Source organism: Garra rufa, chromosome 21 (assembly GCF_049309525.1).
Source record: "Garra rufa chromosome 21, GarRuf1.0, whole genome shotgun sequence".
In the NCBI taxonomy this organism is placed as follows: Eukaryota; Metazoa; Chordata; class Actinopteri; order Cypriniformes; family Cyprinidae; genus Garra; species Garra rufa.
This window is the reverse complement of record NC_133381.1, coordinates 597,353-610,640: the sequence shown is the minus strand read 5'-3', so window position 1 is coordinate 610,640 and position 13,288 is coordinate 597,353. Positions and strand designations below refer to the sequence as shown.

The window sequence follows — 13,288 nt, the reverse complement described above, 5'->3', positions numbered from 1 at the left end:
TATATGTATATGTATATGTGTATATATATATATATATATATGTTTTCCAAGACAGCTGGAATCCCTAAAATTAATTATAATATATATTTTATTGCTTGTTTGCATTATTTTAAATTTGTACATTAATTTTGTAGTTCATTTTTTTCAGGCTGCTTACGACAAGGTGCGTGCTGCTAAAAAACAAGCCGAGGAGAGAAACAGAAAGCTAGATGACAAGAGGAAGAAGATTAAACTCGGTGAGCTACTCTTCCTCATACACTCAGATCTGCTCTATTATTACGGGAATACACTGATTGCATGGAAGCACGTTGCTGCCACAGAATAAAATTCACAATTTCTACATTTTCTCATAATTCTGAGAAAACGTCAGAAATCCAAGATATAAACTCATTCCTTGCATTTCAGTTTTTTTTGTTTCATTTCTGCCACAAGGTAAAAACGAAAAAAAGGTAATTGTGACATTTTATTTCACAATTTGAACTTTTTCTCAGAATTGCAAGATATAAACTTTGTGAGGAGGAAAAAATGCTTTTTTTATTCCAAGATGGAGAGGTAAAATATTCAGTATGGAATGTAATATATAAACTTGCCATTGTGGAAAAAAAAGTGCATGTACTTTTTTATTTTTTATCCAGTGGCAAAAGGAAAAAAACAAAAATAAAAGTGGAATTCAAACTTGAAATTTGCAAGGAAAAAATTTCAGGAATTTTGACAATTGTGAGATTTACCTTTTTATTCTTTTATTTCATGGTGAAAATGAGCTTTCATTGTCATATGCATTGTCGGTGTAATGCATATGACATTTTATTTTGCCTGTTTTGTAGATTTGGAGGCGCGTGAGCGACAGGCAGATAATGTGAAAGCAGAAGAGGTTAAAATCACCCGAACGTTAGAAGAGGAGGTAAGAACTTCATTTGATCAGCGTGAAGTCAAATATAACTCCATTAATTTCCTGTGGTTTGTGTGTCACAGCCTAACAAATGTCTTTTTTAGTAGTACAACTACTAAAGTACTCACCTTCAGGCCATCCAAGATTAGGATGAGTTTGTTTCTTCATCAGATTTGTAGAATTGTGTCATTCATTCCATCACTTGCTCAACAATGGATCCTCTGGAGTGAATGGGTGCCGTCAGAATGAGAGCCTAAAGAGCGGATAAAAACTTCACAATAATCCACAAAACCACTCCAGTCCATCAGTTAACATCTTGAGAAGACAAAAGCTGAAACAAATCCGTCTTTGAGACACTTTTAACTAAATCCATATTTAATCCATAAAAACGCTTCTTCCAGTAAAAAAGAAAAAGTGATCTGGTCTGAATCAGGAGACAAATCTGCACAGATTAAGCTCTAAACAAATATGTGACGTTATTATGGATCACAGACTCATATTTTAGTTAAAATGTCTTCATGGTGCATTTGTTAAAACTTTTCTATTCTCAAGATGTTAATTAATTGACTGAGAGTGGATTATTGTGATGTTTTTATCAGCTGTTGAGTCTCATTCTGATGGCACCCATTCACTCCAGAGGATCCGTTAATGAGCAAGTGATGGAATGACACATTTCTACAAACCTATCTACATTTTGCATGGCCTAAATACATTTCTATCAATCTAGTCACATTCAGACTGTAACTCCTCTCTCATCTGTGCTGCATCTGTCTGTAAGCATCAGTTTTGCAGTAATGCCTCGTTTGATTAGTAAACAGCCAATAGGTGTCAGTGTTTGACGTCTGGAGTCTGATGGGTTACTGCAGGTCAGGCCAGCTGAGTCCCTCTAGGACATTCTAACGACCCGAGTATTGTTTTGTTTATGCATATAATAATTCTAGGAATGTGTGTGGTTGCGTGTTTCTGTGTTATAGATCACCCGTCTGAGGGAAGAGGGATCACGAGAACTACAGGAGCAACAGAGACTCATACGAGAGCAGATCCAGAGAGAGAGAGACATAAACACAGGTGCTTAAACACACTCTCACACACATTTACATTCATGCATTTGCCAGATGCATTAATGCAAAGACTCTTTTTTTTACCTTGTTGTGTCAATGCCAGGGTCATGGGTTTGATTCCTAGGAAATGCATGATTATATGCCTGATATATTAAATGCACTTTAGATAAAAGTGTCTTCCTTCTATCATTCAGTTCAAGCGATTCACTAGCAAAAACCAGATCGAATTAAAAGAGCCATTTATTTTTGAATTTCGACGTAGCTTGCAAAGATTTTAAAAAGCACGTAGTGATTGTTGAAGTGGAGCTGTGGAGCAATTGGATTGCATATCACAAATCATTTGATTCAGACCGGGGCTTTGGAGTGGGTTCGCAAATCTTTTGATTCAGATTGGAACTTTTGAGTGCCGATCGTGAATCATTTGATTCAGTTTGGTGCTTCGGAGCTCAAATTGCGACTCATTTGATTCAGATCGGAACATTAGAGAGTGTGTTTGCAAATCTTTTGATTCAGATCGGAGCTTCGGAGTGCCTATCATGAACCATTTGATTCAGTTCAGGGCTTTGGAGTGCAAATCGTGGCTCATTTGATTCAGATCGGGGCTTCAGAGTGCAAATTGTGACTCATTTGATTCATATTGGAACTTTTGAGAGTGGATTATGAATCATTTGATTTAGATCGGAGCTTCAGAGTGCAAATCGTGACTCATTTGATTCATATTGGAACTTTTGAGAGTGGATTATGAATCATTTGATTCAGTTCAGGGCTTCGGAGTGCAAATTGTGGCTCATTTGATTCAGATCGGGGCTTCAGAGTGCAAATCGTGACTCATTTGATTCATATTGGAACTTTTGAGAGTGGATTATGAATCATTTGATTCAGTTCAGGGCTTCGGAGTGCAAATTGTGGCTCATTTGATTCAGATCGGGGCTTCAGAGTGCAAATCGTGACTCATTTGATTCATATTGGAACTTTTGAGAGTGGATTATGAATCATTTGATTTAGATCGGAGCTTCGGAGTGCAAATCGTGACTCATTTGATTCAGATCGGGGCTTCAGAGTGCAAATCGTGACTCATTTGATTCATATTGGAACTTTTGAGAGTGGATTATGAATCATTTGATTCAGTTCAGGGCTTCGGAGTGCAAATTGTGGCTCATTTGATTCAGATCGGGGCTTCAGAGTGCAAATCGTGACTCATTTGATTCATATTGGAAATTTTGAGATTGGATTATGAATCATTTGATTTAGATCGGAGCTTCAGAGTGCAAATCGTGACTCATTTGATTCATATTGGAACTTTTGAGAGTGGATTATGAATCATTTGATTCAGATCGGAGCTTCGGAGTGCAAATTGTGGCTCATTTGATTTAGATCGGAGCTTCAGAGTGCAAATCGTGACTCATTTGATTCATATTGGAACTTTTGAGAGTGGATTATGAATCATTTGATTCAGTTCAGGGCTTCGGAGTGCAAATTGTGGCTCATTTGATTCAGATCGGGGCTTCAGAGTGCAAATCGTGACTCATTTGATTCATATTGGAACTTTTGAGAGTGGATTATGAATCATTTGATTCAGATCGGAGCTTCGGAGTGCAAATTGTGGCTCATTTGATTCAGATCGGGGCTTCAGAGTGCAAATCGTGACTCATTTAATTCATATTGGAACTTTTGAGATTGGATTATGAATCATTTGATTTAGATCGGAGCTTCAGAGTGCAAATCGTGACTCATTTGATTCATATTGGAACTTTTGAGAGTGGATTATGAATCATTTGATTCAGATCGGAGCTTCAGAGTGCAAATCGTGACTCATTTGATTCATATTGGAACTTTTGAGAGTGGATTATGAATCATTTGATTCAGTTCAGGGCTTCGGAGTGCAAATTGTGGCTCATTTGATTCAGATCGGGGCTTCAGAGTGCAAATCGTGACTCATTTGATTCATATTGGAACTTTTGAGATTGGATTATGAATCATTTGATTTAGATCGGAGCTTCGGAGTGCAAATCGTGGCTCATTTGATTTAGATCGGAGCTTCAGAGTGCAAATCGTGACTCATTTGATTCATATTGGAACTTTGGAGTTGGTTCGCAAATCTTTGATTCAGATCGGAACTTTGGAGAGTGGATTTATGAATCATTTGATTTAGATCGGGGCTTCGGAGTGGGTTTGTGACTCTTGATTCAAATCGGAGCTTTGGAGCGCCTATCGTGAATCATTTGATTCAGATCGGGGCTTTGGATCACCTTTAGTGAATCATTTGATTGAGTTCGGGTCTTCGGAGCACAAATCGTGACTCATTTGATTCAGATCGGAACATTACAGCGTTGATCGTGAATCATTTGATTCAGATCGGGGCTTTGGAGTGGGTTCCCGAATCTTTTGATTCAGATCGGAAGCTTGGAGCGCAATCGTAAATCATTTGATTCAGATTAGGGCTTCGGAGTGGGTTCGCAAATCTTTTGATTCAGATCGAGCTTTGGAGCGCCGATCGTGAATCATTTGATTCAGAATCAGATCGGGCCATCAGAGTGGGTTTGATTCAGATAGAATAGATAAAAGCATCTGCCAAGTGCATTAAAATATAAATATGTCACATTGAACATTTATATACATTTATTTAACATTTACCTTTCTAAATGGGGACATGCATCCTTATTTTGTATAGTTTTGCTAATAAACTAAATGAATTAAACAAATAACTTTACTATTAAATAACTGAACACACACAGATCTTTAAAGGGTTAGTTTGCCTAAAGGGTTATGTTGTTCCAGACTAGCTGCACTATTAATCCAAATAAAACCAAAACCACAATATGGTTTAGTGCAATGGTTAGATGTTTGAAAATGAAAAAAATAAAACTTTAGGTTAAAATTATTATTATTATTATTATTATTATATTTTTTTTAAATACTCAGTTTTTAATTTTAGAGTGAAATAATATTACAATGGTATTTCTTATTTTTATTTTTTATCTAATTATTTTGTTTTAATAATTTATTTATTGTATTATATTATATTATATTATAGTTTCATAGTCATAATTATATATAAAACAACATCTTTGGCCAAATTGTGCAGTCCTACCAACAAGCAGAGCAAACCTAGAGTTTTTTTTTTTTAAATCACATTTTTTAATACAATCACAGTTTTGATCAGAAAATCACAATGATTTTTTGTTCCACAAAATCACGTGGCTCTAATTCATACCTGTATGATTTTTTGTTTTATGTGGGACACCGAAGATATTTTGAACAATGTTGGGAACCAAACAACACTGGACCCCATTGACTCTTATTGCATGGACTAAAAAGACAGATATTTTTCAAAATGTCTATGTTTTTTCTATGTTTTTGCAGGAAAAAATAAGTCATACAGGTTAGGAATGACACAAGAGTGATTAAATAATCACAGAATGCTCATTTTAGGTGAACTGCCACTTTAAGGGCTAAATTACAAATCTGGAAAGCCAAACTGGAGTTACACAATCTTCTTTTATTTATCGTTTCCTCATTAGTCCAAGAATCACATTTATGTGCTTTTAATCCTTTAATTTGCCCAGTAGTTTGTTTTATTGTGATTGTTGAGTTGATTTCTGGAACACACACTGCTCACAGCATCAGAAACAGCTGCTGCCTTTGCTTTGTAACTCAGACCTGAAACCAGTGCAGATAATATTGTGCTTATTACTATAAATACAGATTTAACGACACGCAACACACAGCTGCTCACTATTGACAGTTTATTGTGCCGTCTCACAGTATCTCTGCTAGGTCATTTCAGTCTGGATCAAACTGAATATAACTAAAAACATTGTAAAAATATAATTATTTTGAGTGAGTCATTTATGCTGGAACAGCTCCGATTGATTCAAACTTGTGATTTTGATCAATCAGTTCAAGTGATTCACTAGCAAAAACCAGATCAAATTAAAAGAGCCATTTATTTTCTTATTCTTGGACAATGATTTTGGACAATGGACAATGAGCAATGAGCCACAATGGACAATGAGCCATTTATTGACAATGAGCCCCAATCTGAATCAAATGATTCACAATCGGTGCTCCAAGGTTCGATCTGAATCAAAAGATTCGTGAACCCACTCCGAAGCCCTAATCTGAATCAAATGATTTACGATTGCGCTCCAAGCTTCCGATCTGAATCAAAAGATTCGGGAACCCACTCCAAAGTGGCTTCGGAGTGGGTTCGCAAATATTTTGATTCAGATCGGAACTTTGGAGCGCTGATCATGAATCATTTGATTCAGTTCGGTTCTTCGGAGTGGGTTTGTGACTCTTGATTCAAATTGGAACTTTGGAGCGCCTATCGTGAATCATTTGATTCAGATCGGGGCATTGGATCACCTTTAGTGAATCATTTGATTCAGTTCGGGTCTTCGGAGCACAAATCGTGACTCATTTGATTCAGATCGGAACATTACAGCGTTGATCGTGAATCATTTGATTCAGATCGGGGCTTTGGAGCGCTGATCATGAATCATTTGATTCAGTTCGGTTCTTCGGAGTGGGTTTGTGACTCTTGATTCAAATCGGAACTTTGGAGCGCCTATCGTGAATCATTTGATTCAGATCGGGGCTTTGGAGCACCTTTAGTGAATCATTTGATTCAGTTCGGGTCTTCGGAGCACAAATCGTGACTCATTTAATTCAGATCGGAACATTACAGCGTTGATCGTGAATCATTTGATTCACTCTCCAAAGTTCCGATCTGAATCAAAGATTTGCGAACCAACTCCAAAGCCCCGATCTGAATCAAATGATTCATGATCAGCGCTACAAAGTTCCGATCTGAATCAAAATATTTGCGAAACCACTCTGAAGCTCCGACAATGAGCCATTTATTTTCTGATTCTTGGACAATGATTTTAAAACAAGTAGTGATGGATGAAACTGAGCTTTTCGAAATTCCCAATCAGTTAATCCATTGTATCGCAAAACGATTCACTGCTTCAGAGCGCTCCAATTGGATTGTGTATCACAAATCATTAGATTCAGATTAGGGCTTCGGAGTGGGTTCGCAAATCTTTTGATTCTGATTGGAACTTTGAAGCACAGATTGTGAATCATTATTTCGGTTTGGGGCTTCGGAGTGGGTTTGCAAATCTCCTGATTCAGATCTGAGCTTTGGAGTGGGTTCGCAAATGTTTTGATTCAGATTGGAACTTTGGAGCACAAATTGTGAATCATTTGATTCAGATCAGGGCTTTGGAGTGGGTTCACAAATCTTTTAATAAGATCGGAGCTTTGGATTGGGTTTGCAAATGTTTTGATTCAGATTGAAACTTCGGAGCACGAATCGTGAATCATTTGATACAGTTCAGGGCTTCGGAGTGGGTCCGCAAATCTTTTGATTCTGATTGGAACTTTGGAGCACAGATTGTGAATCATTATTTCGGTTTGGGGCTTCGGAGTGGGTTTGCAAATCTCCTGATTCAGATCTGAGCTTTGGAGTGGGTTTGCAAATGTTTTGATTCAGATTGAAACTACGGAGCACGAATCGTGAATCATTTGATACAGTTCAGGGCTTCGGAGTGGGTTCACAAATCTTTTGATTCTGATCGGAGCTTTGGAGCACAGATTGTGAATCATTATTTCGGTTTGGGGCTTCGGAGTGGGTTTGCAAATCTCCTGATTCAGATCTGAGCTTTGGAGTGGGTTCGCAAATGTTTTGATTCAGATTGGAACTTTGGAGCACAAATTGTGAATCATTTGATTCAGATCAGGGCTTTGGAGTGGGTTCACAAATCTTTTAATAAGATCGGAGCTTTGGATTGGGTTTGCAAATGTTTTGATTCAGATTGGAACTACGGAGCACGAATCGTGAATCATTTGATACAGTTCAGGGCTTCGGAGTGGGTTTGCAAATCTTTTGATTCAGATTGGAACTACGGAGCACGAATCGTGAATCATTTGATTCAGATTGGAACTATGGAGCACGAATCATGAATCATTTGATTCAGATTGGAACTACGGAGCACGAATCGTGAATCATTTGATTCAGATTGGAACTACGGAGCACGAATCGTGAATCATTTGATACAGTTCAGGGCTTCGGAGTGGGTTCACAAATCTTTTGATTCTGATCGGAGCTTTGGAAACACTGATTGTCAATCATTTAATTCAGTTCGGGGCTTCTGAGTGGGTTTGCAAATCTTTTGATTCAGATTGGAACTACGGAGCACGAATCGTGAATCATTTGATTCAGATTGGAACTACGGAGCACGAATCGTGAATCATTTGATTCAGATTGGAACTATGGAGCACGAATCATGAATCATTTGATTCAGATTGGAACTATGGAGCACGAATCATGAATCATTTGATTCAGATTGGAACTACGGAGCACGAATCGTGAATCATTTGATTCAGATTGGAACTACGGAGCACGAATCATGAATCATTTGATTCAGATTGGTGCTTTGGAGTGCAAATCTCAACTCTTTTGATTCTGATCGGGGCTTCGAAGTTGGTTTGCAGATCTTTTGATTCTGATCGGAACTTTGGAGCATGGTTCGTGAATGATATGATTCAGTTTGAGACTTTGGAGTGCAAATCGTGACTCATTTGATTCAGATCGCAACACTGGATTCTGATCGGAACTTTGGAACACCGATCGTGAATAATTTAATTCAGTTCAGGGCTTCGGAGTGGGTTCACAAATCTTTTGATTCTGATCGGAGCTTTGGAAACACCGATCGTCAATCATTTAATTCAGTTCAGGGCTTCTGAGTGGGTTTGCAAATCTTTTGATTCAGATTGGAACTACGGAGCACGAATCGTGAATCATTTGATTCAGATTGGAACTACGGAGCACGAATCATGAATCATTTGATTCAGATTGGTGCTTTGGAGTGCAAATCTCAACTCTTGATTCTGATCGGGGCTTCGAAGTTGGTTTGCAGATCTTTTGATTCTGATCGGAACTTTGGAGCATGGTTCGTGAATGATATGATTCAGTTTGAGACTTTGGAGTGCAAATCGTGACTCATTTGATTCAGATCGCAACACTGGATTCTGATCGGAACTTTGGAACACCGATTGTGAATAATTTAATTCAGTTTGGGGCTTCTGAGTGGGTTCGCAAATCTTTTGATTCAGATTGGAACTTCGGAGCACGAATCGTGAATCATATGATTCAGATTGGGACTTTTGAGTTCAAATCTCAACTCATTTGATTCAGATCGGGGCTTGGGACTAGGATCACAAATCTTTTGATTCTAATCAGAACTTTGGAGCACAGAACATGAATCATATAATTCAGTTTGGGGCTTCGGAGCTCAAATCTTGACTCATTTGATTCAAATCGGGGCTTTGTGTCTGATTGAATGAATGAGAGAGGACGGGTTGTAATTCCTGAGTAGATATTGATCTCATTTTTCCTCTCTGTTTTCTCTCTATTTGTCCTCTTCATCGTCACAGACTCTTCAACAGTACATCAGGGTAACAGCGACGTGACTCCTAAATTAAAGGTATGTGCATAGAAGTGAATGTAATAATAATAATAATAATAATAATAATAATAAAAAGTTTAAATAAAAAATATGTGCATGGAAATGAATAATTTACATGAATTAATGTACATATAAAATATTTGATTATAATACTGTTAAATGTTTTTTTTTACTTTTTTATTTTAAGTATTTCAATTTAGTTTTATTAAAAATTCTATTATATATTTACTCATGAAATATTAAATAATAATTATTAGTTGATTGTTCATTTATTTAATATATGATAATAATATTAAATTATATGAATGAATGAATGAATGAATGAACTAATGAATACAATATGAAATTGACGTTACATGCTCCTCATCCTTATTTCAAATCTCTATCAAATGTTGTATTTTTACTTTTTATAATTCTAAATGTTTTTAATTTAGTTTTATTAAAAATTCTAATTAGACATTTATTAATTTATTTTATTTTTTTAAATAAATGTCATCTAATTAGACATTTATTTATTATGTATGTATATATTTATATTATACAATACTAAATCAAATAAATTAATTATTTAGTAAATATGTATATATAAAATATAATGTTTACACTCCATGCTTATATTTCATAATTTGTGTTTTATTTAGATTTTTATATATATATATATATATATATATATATATAAAATATAAAATAATACATACAGTCATATGTACACAAATACAAGTATTTTATTTGGACTTTTTTGTATTTGTAAATGTATTTAGAAGAAATCTTAAATGTATATTTAAATGATTTATTTAATTTGAATGATTTATTGATTTATTTGAAAATTTAATGTTATTGTTTTAAAATTATTTTTATTTTTTATTTTTACTTTAATTATTAAATTAATTGCCTCATCATCTCGCAGTTCACTCTCAAACCACCAGGGCTTTGCAAACCCTGTATTAGCACATCATGTCTATCAGTGATTTGCTGAATGCTTCCTAAAGAAGGAATCAGATGAAATGAGCTCTCCTAAAGGATTTCATATGCCAATAATATAAACATACTTCACATGTACATCCAGCTCTCTAATGTACATCAGTCCTCTCTAGACCAGAGAACTCTCTGACCCACAATTTAATTCTCATTAATGATCTGTTCCTGTCCTTCGGTGTCACCGAGTCGCCTGGAGAATCATAACTATGGAAAACCAACAGAACTGTATTTCCTTTGGAAAGCTCTTAGTTTTCTTCATTAGAAGACGTTAGCTAATGTGTTTATGTATTTAATCTCATTATTGTGTTCCCAGCTGATCCGAGCATCCCTGCCTCCGGTGAATTAGCGTCATGTTTGTGAGCTCCTTCAGCAAAAATAAACACTAACGCTCCATTAGACCAAACTTAGGGTTACGTTACGTGAGATTTGGCATGAACTCAGGCCTAAATAGTTTTCCCAGCAGTCTCTGATAGATCAGACTGGGCCGATTAGTGTTTCAGACGTATCCCTGCACATATATTTTTCTTTAAAACTCATTCGTGTTGACTTTCTCAGAGGAGTCGTCTGATTAAACGAGTGCAGGTTTTAGAACAAATGCGTTTTGCTCTTTGACTGGACCGCTCCATTAATTAAAGCCGAGTCTCTGGACCGTGCTCGCATTCGCTTTCTTTATTAAAGAAGTGATAAATATTGTGTTACAGCTGATTATTGCACCGGTTTGCTGTAATTAAAACAGTGTGAGTTTGGAGGAGCATGTGGTTTAGTGCAACACTTGAGAAATAAAATTAATACTCTATATGAGGCATTAGGAAACACTTTTTGAAGGAATATTACCCGAAATAAAAAAGAAAACAAATATGTAATAATATTATATACTATAATATAATATAATATAATATAATTATACTATATTGTAATGCATAATATAATATTTTAATGTATATAATATAAAGTAATAATAGCTTATATGCATTATTTATTTTTACATTAATATACATATGTGTTACCAACAAAAAAAAAGAACAAATAAAATATAAATAAAATAAAAAATATATAAATGTAAATTACATACATTATAACCAAACAAGAAAAAAAATATTTCTATGTAAATAATAAAATATTATATATTATTATATATTATATTGTATTATATTATTTATTTTTTACATTAATATAGTTTTTTACCCCTAGATAGATAGATATAAATAACAAATAATATAAAAAACAGGACAATTACAATAAATACAATAAAGGGGAGGCTAAATAAATAATATTAAAAGTATTAAAAAATATAATGTAATATATGTATATTTTAAGCATTTAGCTTTGGTTTCAGTTATATATATATATATATATATATATATATATATATATACACACACACACACACACACACATACAAAAAATGAGAACAAATAATTAAAATAAAAGGAAAAATCTATAAATATAATATTATATCATTTATTATTTATATTAATAAACATATTTAAGTATTCAATATTTATTACCAAACAGGAAATGAGAACAAATAATTAAAATAAGAGGAAACATTTATATGTATTTTAATGTACATAATATAATATTGTATAATATTATATTATATGATTTATTATTCACATTAACATACATATTTAAATAAATATTCAATATTCATTACCAAACAGGAAATGAGAACAAATTATTAAAATAAAAGGAAAAATAAATAAACATGTAAATAATATTATATACATTAATATACATATTTATTGCCCAAAAATAAATAAATAAATAAGAAAAATCACAATAAATAAAATATAACTTGATTTAAATATTATTTTTTCCAGTATTACAGTGATGAGAATGACATTTGTTAATGTTAATAATATTTAAAAACAATCCAAAAATAAAAAATAATTACAGGAGACTAGATAATGTTAATTTTGGCATCTTTAAGTCTTGCATTGATGCTGATTTTCAGTTTTTTCTCATCCTCAGCTGAAGTGGAAGTGCAAAAAAGAGGATGCCAGCAACGCCGGCTATTCTCACGAATGCCTTCAAAACCTCTTCCAAAAGGTAAGAGTCAAGTAGATTTGTCGAATTATTCCTGAGCTAATTGGTCTTCATTAGTTTAATGTGATCAGCTCGTATCGACTGGTAAGCGTGTGAGAAAGTGACCTCGTGTGTGAATTAGCAGTTTTGTGCGGTTAATGAGCAGGTTGTGGCGTCCAGCGCAGCGGGTTTCAGGTCTGCATGACATCAGCCATTAAACGCTTTTATTTCCCCTCGTGTGTGAGCTCCATTAAGTTTTGTAGCAGCGCAAAACGCCGAAGGCAACGCAGCGCACATGCCACCGTTACGGACACGTTTAGTGCCGTCCAGGGACTCGCAGGAAATCTGCTCTTCACATGCAACCGGCAGCTAATGACGTGTTCAATTCAATGGTCTCTCTACACGCAGACTCCAGCATCGGCGTAAACAGCTCACAAACCCATCGAGACGCTTACGGAATGAGCTTACGGGAGGGCGGATGGCGAAAGGCTGTGTGTTTTGGAGCGCTTTCGCGCCGTACGGCCTCTCGCCAGCCCGGGTCGGGCCCTTGGAAACCTCTAGAAATGTTTGGATTTATGAAATAGGCTTCCAGTGGGACGCTCTGCTTTGTCACTGTTGGCAGGTTTTTCTCGTTTCTGAATGTCAAGTGCGTTTTGCTTTTCCCAGGCGGCCGTAAAACTGATTCTCGGAGACGGCAGATTCTCAGAAACATCTATTTTTCATAGAAAGTGCTTGAACGTGGAGGGGGAATCTCAGGAAAGCTGTGAAGAATATGACCGGGTCATGTACGAACGTGAAAGCAAAAGAAAGAAATTATGTTTTGTGGAAAATAATGTCCGTTTTATGATGCATTGAGC

General features: G+C 35.3%; 1 protein-coding gene across 1 annotated transcript in view; it reads left to right on the top strand.

The window, feature by feature from the left end:
- Window positions 1-13,288, top strand: part of LOC141295705 (dnaJ homolog subfamily C member 17-like) — an 80,742-nt gene that overhangs the window by 17,265 nt on the left and 50,189 nt on the right. The window contains exons 4-8 of the mRNA XM_073826967.1: window positions 149-236; window positions 825-901; window positions 1,864-1,957; window positions 9,394-9,443; window positions 12,378-12,455. Of these exons, the coding sequence (XP_073683068.1) occupies window positions 149-236; window positions 825-901; window positions 1,864-1,957; window positions 9,394-9,443; window positions 12,378-12,455 (387 nt within the window). The remainder of the gene's footprint in view (window positions 1-148; window positions 237-824; window positions 902-1,863; window positions 1,958-9,393; window positions 9,444-12,377; window positions 12,456-13,288) is intronic.